This window comes from Eptesicus fuscus, chromosome 2 (assembly GCF_027574615.1).
Source record: "Eptesicus fuscus isolate TK198812 chromosome 2, DD_ASM_mEF_20220401, whole genome shotgun sequence".
Lineage (NCBI taxonomy): Eukaryota > Metazoa > Chordata > Mammalia > Chiroptera > Vespertilionidae > Eptesicus > Eptesicus fuscus.
The window spans coordinates 19704670-19718901 of NC_072474.1; the positions used below are offsets into that span (position 1 = coordinate 19704670).

The 14232-nt window shown below is 43.1% G+C and overlaps 1 protein-coding gene across 1 annotated transcript in view; it reads left to right on the top strand.

The window, feature by feature from the left end:
* PIP4K2A (phosphatidylinositol-5-phosphate 4-kinase type 2 alpha) overlaps positions 1–14232 on the top strand; it is a 172578-nt gene that overhangs the window by 135711 nt on the left and 22635 nt on the right. The window contains exons 5-6 of the mRNA XM_008148859.3: positions 1011–1157; positions 6524–6562. Of these exons, the coding sequence (XP_008147081.1) occupies positions 1011–1157; positions 6524–6562 (186 nt within the window). The remainder of the gene's footprint in view (positions 1–1010; positions 1158–6523; positions 6563–14232) is intronic.

Below are 14232 nucleotides of genomic sequence, written 5' to 3' on the forward strand. Positions count from 1 at the left end.
TTGAAAAAAGAAAAACGGCAGGAGCATCTTTAAAATGTGCCAAACTCTAGGTGGCAAAGATCTAACCACACTGATGCTGTTCATCTTTTCTTTAATAATAAAAACTAAGACTCAAAAAACAAAACAAAAAAACAACACCTCTTAAGATGGTTAATATTATCAAGAGTTGATGATAGACAGTGTTTAGCACTAGAAAGTTTGAAAGGGCATTCTAATTCTTAAAATGTTCATTGAAAAGAGAGAAATTCAAACAATATAATTATTTTATAAAAAGGAAAAAGGCAAAGATAACCCATAAGTCATTATCAAAGCTTTGGGGAAGGAAGATGGAGGCCCTCAGTAGAGTGTAATTAATTTCACTTTAAAGGACTCACAGAAAGAACCAATCACTGTTATATCCAAGTTTTGACTTTGCAAACGAGTATAAAATGTTAGGCAAAAAAATATATCTTTGGATATAAAGTTCAAATTTTCATATATATCTGTAATAATAAAAGCATAATATGCTAATTAGACCAGACAGCTGAACGACCTTCCAGACGTCATTCTGGACATCCTTCTGGACAAAGCCATGGTGGTAGGGCCAAGGCAGAAGCAGTTAGGGGCGATCAGGCAGGCAGGCAGGCAGAGGGGTTAGGGGCAATCAGGCAGGCAGGCAGAAGCGGTTAGGGGCAATGAGGCAGGCAGGCGAGCGGTTAGGAGCCAGCAGTCCCAGGTTGCAAGAGGGACGTCCGAGGGGGTCCCAGCTTGCAAGAGGGTCCAGGCCAAGCTGAGGGAACCACCCCCTCCCACCCCCCATGCATGAATTTTGTGCACCAGGCCTCTAATATATATATAACACAGGTCCTGTATTAAGCAGTATAAACATGGTTATTTTCTATAAATAGGACCTTCATGATTGGAGGGTCACTTTGTATAAACACCAGAGGCAGAAGAGTTACATTTTACATCTGAAAGCCCATCTTTTGATTGGACAATTTTTTTTCCCTTTTTCTTTCTCTCCTATGCAGTATATAGTGGAATGTCATGGAATTACCCTTCTTCCCCAATTCTTGGGCATGTACCGGCTTAATGTTGATGGAGTTGAAATATATGTGATCGTTACAAGAAATGTGTTCAGCCACCGTTTATCTGTATATAGGAAATACGACTTAAAGGTGAGATTCATTTTATTAATTCTTCTTAAGTAATTAAGCTTACTCATCCACATTGTAAATGTTGGAAATGATCATGCTAAACACCGGGATGGGGAACCTTTTTTCTGCCGAGGGCCATTTGTATATTTATAACATTATTCTCGGGCCATACAAAATTATCAACTTAAAGCTTAGCCTGCTGTAGGTGGTCAAACATTTAATTAACTCACCCCTAATGCCTTGGCAGGGCCAGACCAGGTGATTTCTCAGGCCTTTTATGGCCCTTGAGCTGGACGTTCCCCACCGGTGGAGGAGCTCAGAGCTCAAAGCCACCAGGCAACCAGCAGTGCACTGCTTCATGTTAACCAAGGATCACTCGCTGGGTTTACCGGAAGCCACTGTACATATTAGAGATACCATGTCTAGTTTACTCAACAAGTATTTATTGAACTCCAGCCACATGCCAGGCACTGTTTTCAGATGCTAGGAATAGTGTGATGAACAATACCAAGCAAAACTTCACTCAAGGAGCTGACTTTCTGGTGGGTAAAGACAGACAAAAAGTGAAAGTAGTGAGCACATCACATAGTATGTTAGGAAGTAGTAAGGGCTATGGATAGAAGTAAAGACAGGGAAGAGGGGGAAGGGAGGCAGTTCTAAATAGGGTGTCAGGTAAGGTTTCACTGAGAAGCTGCATGGAGCAGACCTGAAGGAGGCGAGGGAATGAGCTGAGGGAGAACGTTCCTGGCAGAGGGAACAACCCTGAGACAAGCGATTTCAAAGACATTGAGTGAGTGGCGACCACTGGAAATTTTGAGGGGAGTAAGATGATCCGACTTCTCGGATCACTGACTTAGAGGCAGAATGTCCAAGTTAGGATTCGGCCACTGTGATCTGCTTGCATGGCAAATCCAACTTGGCCATTTTTGTAAACAAAGTTTTATTGGAATATCGCCATGCCCATTGTTTCTGTGCTGTGTGTGGTTGCCTGAGTGCTGTAATGGCAGAATTGAGTAGTTATCTCAGAGATTGTTTGGGACCACACAGCCTGAAACATTTACCCTCTTACCCTTTTCAGAAAACGTTTGCCAAACCTTGGCCTTCATCAGTGGATCCCACAGTTTTTATCTTAGACTCCTTCACACTCTTAAAAGAGGATCCCCCCAAAAATGTGCTTATGTAGGTTATGTCTATTGATATTTGCAGGGTTAGAAATTAATATGAGAAATTTTTAAATACTCAATTTATTTAAAATAATGAAATAGTTGCATGTTAGCATATTTTTATGAAAAATACAGTATCTTTCAAATAAAAACATTATTGAGACACATGGCATTGTTTTACATTTTTGCAAATCTCTTTAATGTCTGACTTTTATTAAATATGAGATGGTTGAATGTCTTACCTGGTTCTGTTGTCAGTCTATTGTTATTGAAGTGTATGAAGAAAGTCAGACCTTACACAAATATGTAATAGGAAAAGGAGAAACATGAGTTTTAATAACTTTTTCAGAAATTTGTGTATTGTTTTTTGATATTCAAACACCTGACAAATGGTAATTTGTCAAAGCTTGTGTGGAATGTGGAATCTGCAGTCACATTTGTATTCTCTTCATTTGAAGCCATTGGTCTGTTTGCATGCATTGGTCTGAATACATCATGCTTTGGTCATTTGGAATGGATGGGGTCACTGAGTTACATGCTCTTCCCATTATCAGTATTTTAAAATTTCTAATCTATAAATATAAAAGCCTAAGTGACCAGCTGACCAGCCAATGGCCGGTAGCTATGACATGCACTGACCGCCAGGGGGCAGATGCTCAACGTAGGAGCAGAAACCACAGGCATGGAAACATGGAACAGACTGATGAATCTCAGAGGGAAAGGGGGAGGAGGGAAGGGCAGGAAGAGATTAACCGAAGATCTTATATGCATACTAGAGGCCCAGTGCACGGATTCGTCCCTCGGCCTGGCCTGCACCCTCTTGCAATCCAGGACACCTCGGGGGATGTTGGGGAGCCGGTTTTGGCCCGATCCACACAGGCCAGGCTGAGGGACCCCACCGGTGCACTAATCCATGCACCGGGCCTCTAGTTTTTACCTAAAAGCTGAGATTTTACCACTGGCTACAAAGTCCTATTAGTTGTTTTCCGTGAAGCGGCAGCACACAGTCCTCCTGCACATAGCCTATAGCCCAGAAGCTTCAGTTATCTTTGAACAAATGTCTGACAAAAGCCCAGATATAAATAAATATAGATTGTCAGCTGTTCTTCCAAGTAAAAATGTTGTTTCATAAAAAAAAACTAGCTAGTTCAACTCATAACTCAAACCATCACAAAAATGACTGTTCTTAAACCATTTCTTTTTTTAAGCAGAAGTGCTTTATGCATACTTCCCACACAGAATATTGAAAAGATGGCTACCCCAGGGTCAAGATTTAACAAAAATGAGTTTCATTGCTTCCTCGGGACATTTGTGTATTTAGATACAGATACAGATACAGATACAGATACAGATACAGATACAGATACAGATACAGATACAGATATATTATGACAAACTCTACTAGTGCCATTTGGTACCACTGCTGGATTTGTCCTAAGCTGCCAGCAGTTTCACCCACCATTCTTTTTGCAATAGTCACACAAATATCAAGACAGTGAGCAAGGCAAATAACATCTCATTATTATTATAAAAGTAGTTTTGACTTTGCAGACCCCCGAGAGGGTCTTGGGACCCCAGAGTGCTGACCCACACACTTTGAGAAATGTTGGTCGAAGGAGGGGAACATTGTCTAGGTTTATCTCCTACCTTCTGGAGTTCACATGAACTGTCCAGGCTTTCCAGATACAGCCTTGGTCTGTGCTGTCTTCAAGCCAAAGCCACTTTGTTCTCTGCAATTGAGCCCCCGGTGGAAATTCCAGCCGCCACACAGGGCTCTTAGACACCAGCTCTGTCACAAAGCTCTGTTCACTGGTCTGACTCTCCCACGTGAGATGCCAGAGTGACCTCTAAAGCCACGTGTCCTGGTTTTATCACTTGTCAGCTGTGTGCAAGTTGTTGAGCCTTTATAAGCCTCAATTTCTTCATCTGTAAGATGGGGATAATTTTACCTACCTTTGATGGGTTGTTGGGAGGATTAAATGAAATATGTACATGTCAAGTGCAGCATGATGGATAGCATACAGAATTGGCCAATGCATTTTGGTTATCTTACCCATTCTGCTAGTCAGTAAGTGCCTTAAAGGCAAATTTTTTGTCCTATTTACTTTTCTATCCCCCTGACATGTCTAAGATAGTGTATCTAGTAAATATATCTTGACGTAAATTATACTTGTAGACTGGATATTGTAGTTTTAACTTGCTTTGGACTTTATGGTTTCATCTCCCTTTTTAGCTTATGGAATAGATGGTTCTGTTTTGCCAGTACTTTCAGTTGTGATGGAACCTGGACATCTGGCATCATTTCATGGCTCCAACTCTTGACCTTAACTTACTGACCTTACTTTTCTATTTTTTGTTTTAGTTTTTTTATTCTGAGTTCATTTAAACTTGGGTGAGATTTTTACAGGCTAATGATCTGCATTTACACAGAGATGCAGCCTCACAGAGAATCCTAAACAGGGATATCCTGTAGGAAAAAAAAAAGAAAAAACACTGACCAAAAACTTGGTTAAAGATACAAAAAGGAATAAATCATTTTTTCCTCTACCCAGTAGCATAAGCAGTGCCCCCCCCCCCTTTTTTTTCCATTTGGGGACATTCTTTGTTAGAAATCAGTGAACAAAGGAAGATATTTGTGGTCCGTATTCAAGGATCCCTAAAGGAACGAATACAGACCGTTGTTAAGTGATGGCTGCTGACCCCGCCGTGCGGAGAGCCTGCGCTGCGGCGTGGAACAGGCCGCAGGTTTTCCTTCACGAACGATTCACACTGTCCATCTTCATTTGGTGGGTCAGTGCCCCCGCTGACATATCCCCAAGAACCTTCGAGCACTTTCCCTGGGCTGGCAGCAGGGTCTCTCAGACCTACCAGGCCTGGGAGTGCTGAGCACCAGGAGGATGGAGAATGGACTGGGGTAGACTCCGGCCTGGTCTCCGCTCCCTTCCCCAAAACAGGCGTCTCCTCAGACTGCATCTCCTCATCTGTGAATTACACACATCCTCATCAGTGACTAAGCTGCTTAAATGGGAGATGGTTATGGAATAAAAATTTTGATTTTTTTTTTAACGAATAGCCCATGTAGAAGCTACTTTAATCCCCTCCCCCCCCCCCAGTCACATGTAAGTTCTGTTAATGATTGGCTAATGCAAGTATCCCAGGGCAATACGTGGCTGTGTAGGAGGTAGTCAGGTCAGCGAGTCGCTCCCTGACCCTGTGTAGTTCGGGTGTCCAGTGCTGAGGGGGAGGGAGAGAGGAAACTGGTCTGTGATCCTTCTCCCGCCGATTATCTGGTGAACGCCGAGCATTAACTGTGTGAGGCACCGCAGTGGTCACTGGGGAACGCAAAGCTTAAGCAGTTCTTTTACTGTCATAGTTAGGAATTCACTGGCCATTTGTTTCCCAACTTTTCTTTCACTTTAAAATCTTCCACAAACAAAGGAAAATTCCTCTGCTGGAACTCCACCCCGAAGCCCCATATAAGCATCTGAGATGGACTCGGTCGTCTGGGACCACCCCGAGCCCGGAGGCATCGATCTGGAAACCAGTGCAGTAGAGGGGAGATTGCTGAGATCAAGCGCTGTGTTTTCTTCCTCTCTATAGCTCTGTGCCCACCCCTGGTCCCTGGCCCGGAAGGGGTGCATGTAAAGGTGTTGTGAAGGGATCTCCAAGGGGAAGGGGGACAGAAAGCACCACAGGGGTCCCTCTCATAGTAACTGAGGAGAACGTGATCATCAGTAACTATAACGGGAGCGAGGCAGTCAGAGGGCGAGGACGGGCCCACATCTAGAAGACAGGATGCGGGGTAAGAGGCGTTTGACGCCCCAGTGGTCGCTGCGGCCAGCAGGTGGCCCGCTTCACCTTGGAATATCGTTACACCAACCATTTCTGGCCATTGATGCAAAAAGGAGAGTGTGGTTTTGATCCAGTGTTTAGTAAGTGACCGTCCCAGTGATCGCCTGATTTCCAGCAGGGAAACAAGGAGCAGGGAGAAGGCAGCACAGGTGACGTGACAGGGAAAGGCTCGGAGGGAGTGGACAGGAACACCTGCAGACCAGGCAGAGCAGTGACCGGGCAGGGACAGCGCTCACGCAGGACGAGCTCCAAAGCAGAGTTGGCGCTCATTTATAGTCGCGCTCTGCCTATAAATGTGGGACTTTTGCACATTTTAAGCATGAAATGCAGGGCCTCTCACGTGCAAGCTTTTATTATTTCTTTGTGTTTCAGGGCTCTACAGTGGCTAGAGAAGCTAGTGACAAAGAGAAGGTAAGTGCCCTGACATACCCCTCACTATGACCCTAGGGGCGTGCTCGAACAGGACCTCTCATTTCATCCTTCCTCTGACTTCCGCCTGTGTGCACCAGAGAAGCACATTTTTGAACTGGAGTGTTTCACTTCACCTCTCTTCCTCAGATCAGCTGCCCATACCTCTTGGCTGAATAATGAAGTGGTTGTTAGTTTCAGTGCAGTTGGAAGAAACAGTTCACGTGCAATGTGGTCTTGAAAATGCCGCCGCCTGCGCAGTAACTTATGATCAACACTGGCAGGTACAGCTCAGCAGCAGGGTCCTAACCCTACACTTGACCACTGAGTAGCCGGGTGTGACCTAGCAAGTTTCTCTGCCTCTGTGCACCCCAGTTTCTCACCTGTAAAATGTTGACTTGCATTAGCTTTACACTCCTTTCCAACTATAAAATGTTCAGATTTGATTCGAGTATTTTTCACTTAAAGAATTAGGCAGGAGACTGTCTTTTTATGTTTCCCTGAGTCACTGGACAGTAGGAAATTTAAAGTACATTTAGTTTATTATGCAAGATTATAGACAGATTTAGCGTCAGTCAATTTGATTAAGAATTTGGGAAGTGCTTTGACTGAAATTGACATTGCTTATATGATAGGCATCTCTATACTCTCAGTCATTATTCCTCACCTTGAGAAGTGTCTTTTTTCTTCCTTCTTTCTTTTAAATAAACCATCTGAAAGCTGGGGCTCGGGTTTTTGTTTTTGTTTTTGAAATTAAATTCTTTCAGGATGATATAATTCAGTTCTGTTTGAGTTCTATGGATCTGGAAATCTAGTTCATTCAGAAGGTTTGTGAATGTCTCTATGGTTACTATCCTAGCTTCAGGGGCTAAAATAATGAACCATGCAGATACATCTAGCAGGAGATGTATTAATAGGAAGTAACAGTGTCATGTGGTAAGTGCTTCCATAGGAAGCACGTAGCAAGAGCGCCTGACTCCAGCTTGGTGGGGCCAAGAAAGGCTTTCTGGAAGAGGTGGCATGTAGAAACTTGAAGGATAAGTAGGAATTAGCCAGGGCAAAGGCCATCAGAGCAGCATGCGCATGAGCACAGAGCGGGTGTGCTTGGTGCTTTAGCTGGAGGGTGAGAGGGAGCCAGGAAGCTGGACCAGTGGAGAGGCTGTTGAAATAACCCAGATGAGATGTTGATCTGAGCTAGGACATTGGAATATGATAGATTACAGAGCAATTTAGGAAAAGAACCCAGAGATTGAATGTGGGAGGTGAATGGTTGCAGGGAGCGTGTGTGGAGGGAGGGCGGGATTAAGGGTGGCTCCCAGGTGTCTGGTTTGGATAGTTGGGTGTTGATTTCACTGTCTGGGAGAGGGAGCAGAGTGGAAGGAGTAGTTTGAAATGTCATGTGGCATCCGAACAGAGGTGCCCAATAGGCATGAGAGGCTGCAGAGAGTTTTGACTGGAAGAAATGGCCTGGGAAACCTCATGGGAAGGATGATCAGCAGACAGGGAAGTCGATGAGGTCACTCGGGACGAGTGTAAGGAGCAGGAGGAGAAACATGTCTGGAGCCGGCTCAGAGGGACATCATCATTTATGGCTGATGGATAAAGGAAGAGAGACTTGCGAAAGATCAGCCAAAGACATAGGAGATGACCCAGGAAAGTCTGGATCATTTTCCGAGTATTTATTAAGCATCTGTAATGAGCTAGCGTTTTGCCAAGCATTATGAGAAGTGCCTCAGTGAAAAATGCCCCCTCTCTCATGAAGTTTGCACTCTTAATATTGTCCCAGAAACCAGAGGGAGAGAACTTTCCCAGTATCGGATGCTTCTGCAAGGTTAGGCAGGATGAGGACTGAGTGATTTATTATCCATTGGACTTGTCAACAGGCAACTCACTGGCAACCTTCCTTGTCAGTGACAATGGGGGGTGGGTGGGGGGTGTAGCAGAAGCCAGATAGCAGTGGGTTAAGAAGAGAGAAGAGGAAAATGAAATGGTAGGTCCTTCTTTGACCACTTGTGTGTTTATTGTACAGTAGTGAATATATTCTTACACTTCCAACCTCCACGTAAATCACTCTGAAGGCACCGGCTTTGGCCAAAGAAGCAGAAAGAGTGGACTGTCGGCTTCCATGTTGCTATGACTAAGCATTTCTTCCAGGTGTCAAAGCACTCAAGTAGGGACTTAAGTGTTAGTCCATGAGAAACTCAGAGGTTTCATACTATTGGGGTTTTCTCCTAGGAGCAAATCGCTGGACTGTTTGAAGGGCCCCCCAGACTTTTCAGCATCGTAACAGGAAGCCAGCCCCTGAGTAAGAACTGTGGATGTGACGGCATCCAGCATTCCTTGTTGGTTGCTCTGTTTTCACTTCATTCCCAAGTCCCTTGAGACTGCTGCTAGCAGCCTTTTTTCCTCTGTTTTCATCGTTTGGATGTCTTCAGGACTCATCACCAAGGACTTGGTCCGCTTTGACAATAACCAATGCCGAGAAAGACAGTTACAGCTAATGGAATGGCTGTTGCTGAAGTCTGAGTTATAAAGCAAGGACCTGCGTGAAGGAAAGCCACAAGTATTTGATGTCCTCATAGCTGTAATATTTCCTCAGAAGCAGAACTTTCTTTTTTTAAAAAAATATATTTTATTGATTTTTTTACAGAGAGGAAGGGAGAGAGATAGAGCTAGAAACATCAACCAGCTGCCTCCTGCACGCCCCCTACTGGGGATGTGCCCGCAACCAAGGCATGTGCCCTTGACCGGAATCGAACCTGGGACCTTTCAGTCCGAAGGCCCGACACTCTATCCACTGAGCCAAACCGGTTTCGGCAGAAGCAGAACTTTCATTTACCTGTCTTTCCCCCCACGCCCAACCTGTGGGACCCCATACTTTCCAGAAACCCATGGCGTTCACCACAGTTGCGCTGCCCGCCTCACCAGAGATGTTTAGCCCTTTATTGGCATAGGTTTCTGTGAAAAAAACAGGAGGCTATATGATTTCTTTAACAGAAACCCTTTTCTGAGAATAATGCAGGGTGCTTTTATCCTCTTTGTACTTTGTGCCAATTATTCCTCAGAACATCTCCTTTGGAGGTGGGCTTGGAAAGGCAGAGACAGGAGGGGCCTTGAGAGATCCGAGTCCAGTGCCCCCCTCCCACCTGGGACAGATTTGAGAGGGAAAATCGAGCTCCCATGCTGTTTCACACAATTAGCGGCAGAGGAGAAACTTTATCTTAATCTGGGGCTTATTTTTTTTTAATGTTAATCTCAATATATTGGGAAGTATAAAGGTAAGTAATAACAACTGACATCTGTTCAGTGCATACCAAGTGCCAAACACTTTTAACTTTTACATGAATTTGGTTATGTGATCCTTACAACCACCTTGTGAGGTCGGTGCTATTACTGCTAGTACTTCCTTTGCATAAATGAAGTTACTGATCAGGTTGAGTGACTTGTCCAAGGTCCCATAGTTACGATGTGACTGGAGCCGGAGTTCTAACCCAGAGCTCACCTTTCTAACTATGCTACCTGTGCTACTCTAAATGTCTGGGAGTTCTCTCTCCTTTATTTAAAGGACATATTATCAAAAATACATATGAGCCCGGCCAGCATGGCACATGCCCGGGTTGCAGGCTTGATCCCCAGTGTGAGGTGTGCAGGAGGCAGCTGATCAATGATTCTCTCTCATCATTGATGTTTCTATGTCTCTCTCCCTCTCCCTTCCTCTCTGAAATCAATAAAAAATATATATATTTTTAAATACATATGAATCCTATAAATCATGAAGATGAAGAAGGAAATATTCACTACACCAACAAAAACATTATTTTGGAGTTAAATACGGTACGAACATTCTGAGTCTTGATTTAACAATAAAAAAGTAGTGAAATAAATTATTGGGTTTCATACTCTGTTGGCAAAACAGCCCATTCCTATTCCCTCCATTTGTGGAAAGCAGGCATGTTTGTGGCTGCGTCCCACGTCCCTATGGCTGACACTGTGTGCGTTACAGTCACCTACACGGTCGCCTGGGGAAGAATTGTGCTTTACTTTCTGGGCTTGGAATTCATGAAAGCTCTTCTTCCAGAGGAAGAGGTGCCTCAAACCACCCCCTGTCCTAGGTTATAAGTGCTCCCTGGGAAGGGCCAAGAGATAATCTCTGGAAGATACGGAATGTGAGAGTAATTAAAATTGGTACTGGATGGAGGACAGTGTGCCTGCAATAGGAGATGAGGTCTCTTGGAGATGGCAGCCACAATGAGGTAACATTGACTCAACTATAACACACAAAAACAAATGTATGAATGGAGCGGAACTCAGAAACCCATTGGGTTTTTAAGTCTCCCCCCCCCCCCCAAAAAAAAATTTTTGCACTTCTTTTTTGCACCAATGATCAGGTTTTCTCTCCATGATCAGTTACTATTTTTTACTTGTCCAGAAAACATGCTATGTTTTGTCTTCACAAATAAAACTAAATTTTATCACTGTTATCTTAATTAGAAATATTTGGAAGACGGCTAAAAATATTTGTTTTCTACATGAAACCAAATGATTTGTAAGAATATTATTTCCATTGCTCTCATTGTGTAATCACGTTCTCTACAAAATGATTATCCTGGTGCAGAGAACAATTTTCATAGAGAATCTCCATCAACATCGCTTAACTCCTAATCTGGTTCTTTGTTTTTCTTCATTTGACTCATTATAACTGCTTTAATTCCCTATACTTTTAACTTGGTGACAAGTTTTAAAACTGTCATTTCAAATACTTAGTGATATAGCGCAGACAAGCCCCTTCCCTTCGATTTCAGCTTGACATGTAATTAGTATGATTTGCATTAGCATAATAATGAAGGTGAAACTGAAGGAAATAAAGAAGTCATATTCCAACAAAAAATGGGATCACTTTCATGGCAACAAGTATCAGAACATGCATGTACAGATGTCTTGAATTAAAAAAAAAAAAAGTAGAACGGCACTTTTCTTTTTTTTTTAAACCGTTTTCAAATTCTGACAGCTGCTATGACTTGTTTTATTCTTTCATTCTTTCCTTTTTAATGGAAGGGCATCTTCCATTCACAGCTCCAGCAGTTTAGCCTCCTCTAAATGAGACAGAGAAATGCGAATCTCCCTGGTGGTCGATCTTTTCACAGCTGCGCTGCAATTCCAGTGTGACATCAAATTAGTAATTATAGCTGAGTGAACTGCTTTTTACCAGATGACAGCCTTAGCATGCTGCCAGCAAGCAAGCTACTCAGCAGGGAATCCGGGGAAGTAAAAGAAAACATAACTGGACTCACTTGATTTCTGAGGGATTTGACCTGGCTCTTTAAAAAGCCCATGTTTTTGAGAAAGCGAGTCCTGGGGATTTACACAAATATGCATTTTGTTCATCGTTCTGCACAGTTCTTCTCAAAACTCATGTCTGATTTTATTAGGGAAAGTAAAGGCTGTGTAGTGGAGTCAGAGGGTCCCAATAAGAAGATTCCTTTTAACATATAACCTTCTCCCTGGAACCCATTTGAAAGAAAACAGCTGCCCTGCAATTGGCATTGGTATAACTATATTGGCAATAATCATTGTTGACACTTTGATAATGGGCTACAACAAGCCGCCTTGTCGATTCTTAGGCATTGTGAATTGCACTGGCAATTAAGTGACTGTCACCCTCGCTGACATTTTACCTATTACTGACTGAAGGTTCAAGGAGAATTGATTGTTAATACCCTTACACCGAAAAATGCTTTCCTAAAGCAGTTTTCAGCATTTCTTTTGTGATCTTTAAATTGTTACACATTATAATTAATTACCGCCTCTATCTGGTTCTCCAGGCTGCAGTTAAAGGTAACCGAACGCGTCGCGATGCCAGGCTCGGAGCGCAGGGCACAAAAAGCACAGCCGCCTGTCCTTCTGGGAATCTTTCTTTGGCCATCAGCTAAAAAGTGCTTCTTCCTTTCCCGCTGTTTGTGCATGGTCATTTAAAGGGGGGTTGTCCAGGTTTCTAGGCCTGGCCCAGTGGATGCTTTAGCCTTCTGTAGAATTTCTTTTCTTCCAAAGTGGAAGTGAATCACTTGTGCTTGTCAGCCACTGTGAGGAACCCAGACACCCAAAGTGCAGGGGGAAGTTTCCCCTCAGAGCAGAGGCAGGGCCTGTTCCTCAGACCTCACACGAAAGGCAGCACTGGTAACATCGGCTTTGTGGCCCACAGATGCTTTATTAAAGGGGGCTTTGGGAGGAAGACCCCAAAGATAGTGTTAGGGGCACTGAGTCCCAGCCCCTGCTCTGCCATTAATGGAAGTTTGGGGTTTGGGGTTTGGGGATAAATCATTTGACTTTGTCCTCACTTGTAAAATTAAAGGATTTGATCATATCATTGGTCCTCCTACTTCCGTGTTTATAAGAATCTCTGGTTTCAAATGAAACGTTCCCCTCCTCCGAGGTGCACCTCAGCTGCAGGCTTGACTTGGAGAAGTCCTGGAGTTGGCAGCCACCAAAACCCTGTCTGTGTTAGGGATAGGCTAAGGCGATTGCTGTTATTAATGGAAAAAATGTTCTGAACCATCATATTGTGTCAGCAGATGTCTGAGCAAGCCTTCAGAGCCCTCTGATGTGAACCATAGGGGTTATTCTGGGAGTTTTAAAAGTCAGTTCATTTGGAATCTCTCCCAACTGGAAGGAGCCGTGTGTGAAAAAGAAAGATCACATGCACATGACTCGTGAGCATCTTCCTGATGACAGCGATAAACGCCTCAAGCCAGTCTGTATAAAGTCTCAATTGCCTTAGATTAATTTTTTCACTTGAATGAACTCAACTTAGAGATCCCAAGCACACATGGAGCAGTGCTGTTAGATGTGAGATTTTTTTTTTAAGCTGACAGCTCTTATCCGGTTAGTTCCAGAAAGACTTGGAGTAGAGAGAAGACTTCCAAAATGTAGTACATTTGCCTGAATTTAAGCCACGCTGCAGCAGATGTATAATTGTTGAAGTAATAAAATTATGATGTCCACTGGGTTAGCATTAACCTAGAAACTATAGGACTTAGCAAACTTCTTAAGTTTTCAGATTCTAAGATCTTTTTAGAGTATCACCATCGATGTCCATGCAGCAGAATCTTCCGATCAGATTGTAACAATCTATTTTGTGGATTTTGTATGCAGTTTAACTATTTTAGCACAGCCTGTGGAGGAAAACCAAACTGCCTCCTTTGGCATGGCCACTTAAAGAGCCATTATGTTCTGAAAAGTATGACAATATTAGAAGAGGAATAAATATCACTTTTTTAATGTTAGTTTGAAAATTTTAGGGACGATAAATAACCAGCAGCTGTGTTCTGCCTGCCTTAACAGTTCCAAATTGCAAAAATGGGTTAGGGCTCACCCAGTTTTGTGCTTCTTGATTGTAGCACTGTTTATTCACAAGTATGTTGAGATATGTTCTCTTTCTATATTTACATATAAAACAATCACATTCAAAATAAGAACTCATTCAGGTGCTAGTCACAAATGTACACATTCTCCTTGTGGAAATTATAAGTTATCATTGAACTGTTGGATCGTTTCCCAAGCCATGAACTTGTACAGACATTCTGCTTACGTTGTTAAAGGAGGTTGTTATATGTGCTTTTGTGAGAAAACACCTGTAACCCCTACTATTTCTGTATGTATTTTTACCCATGTTCACA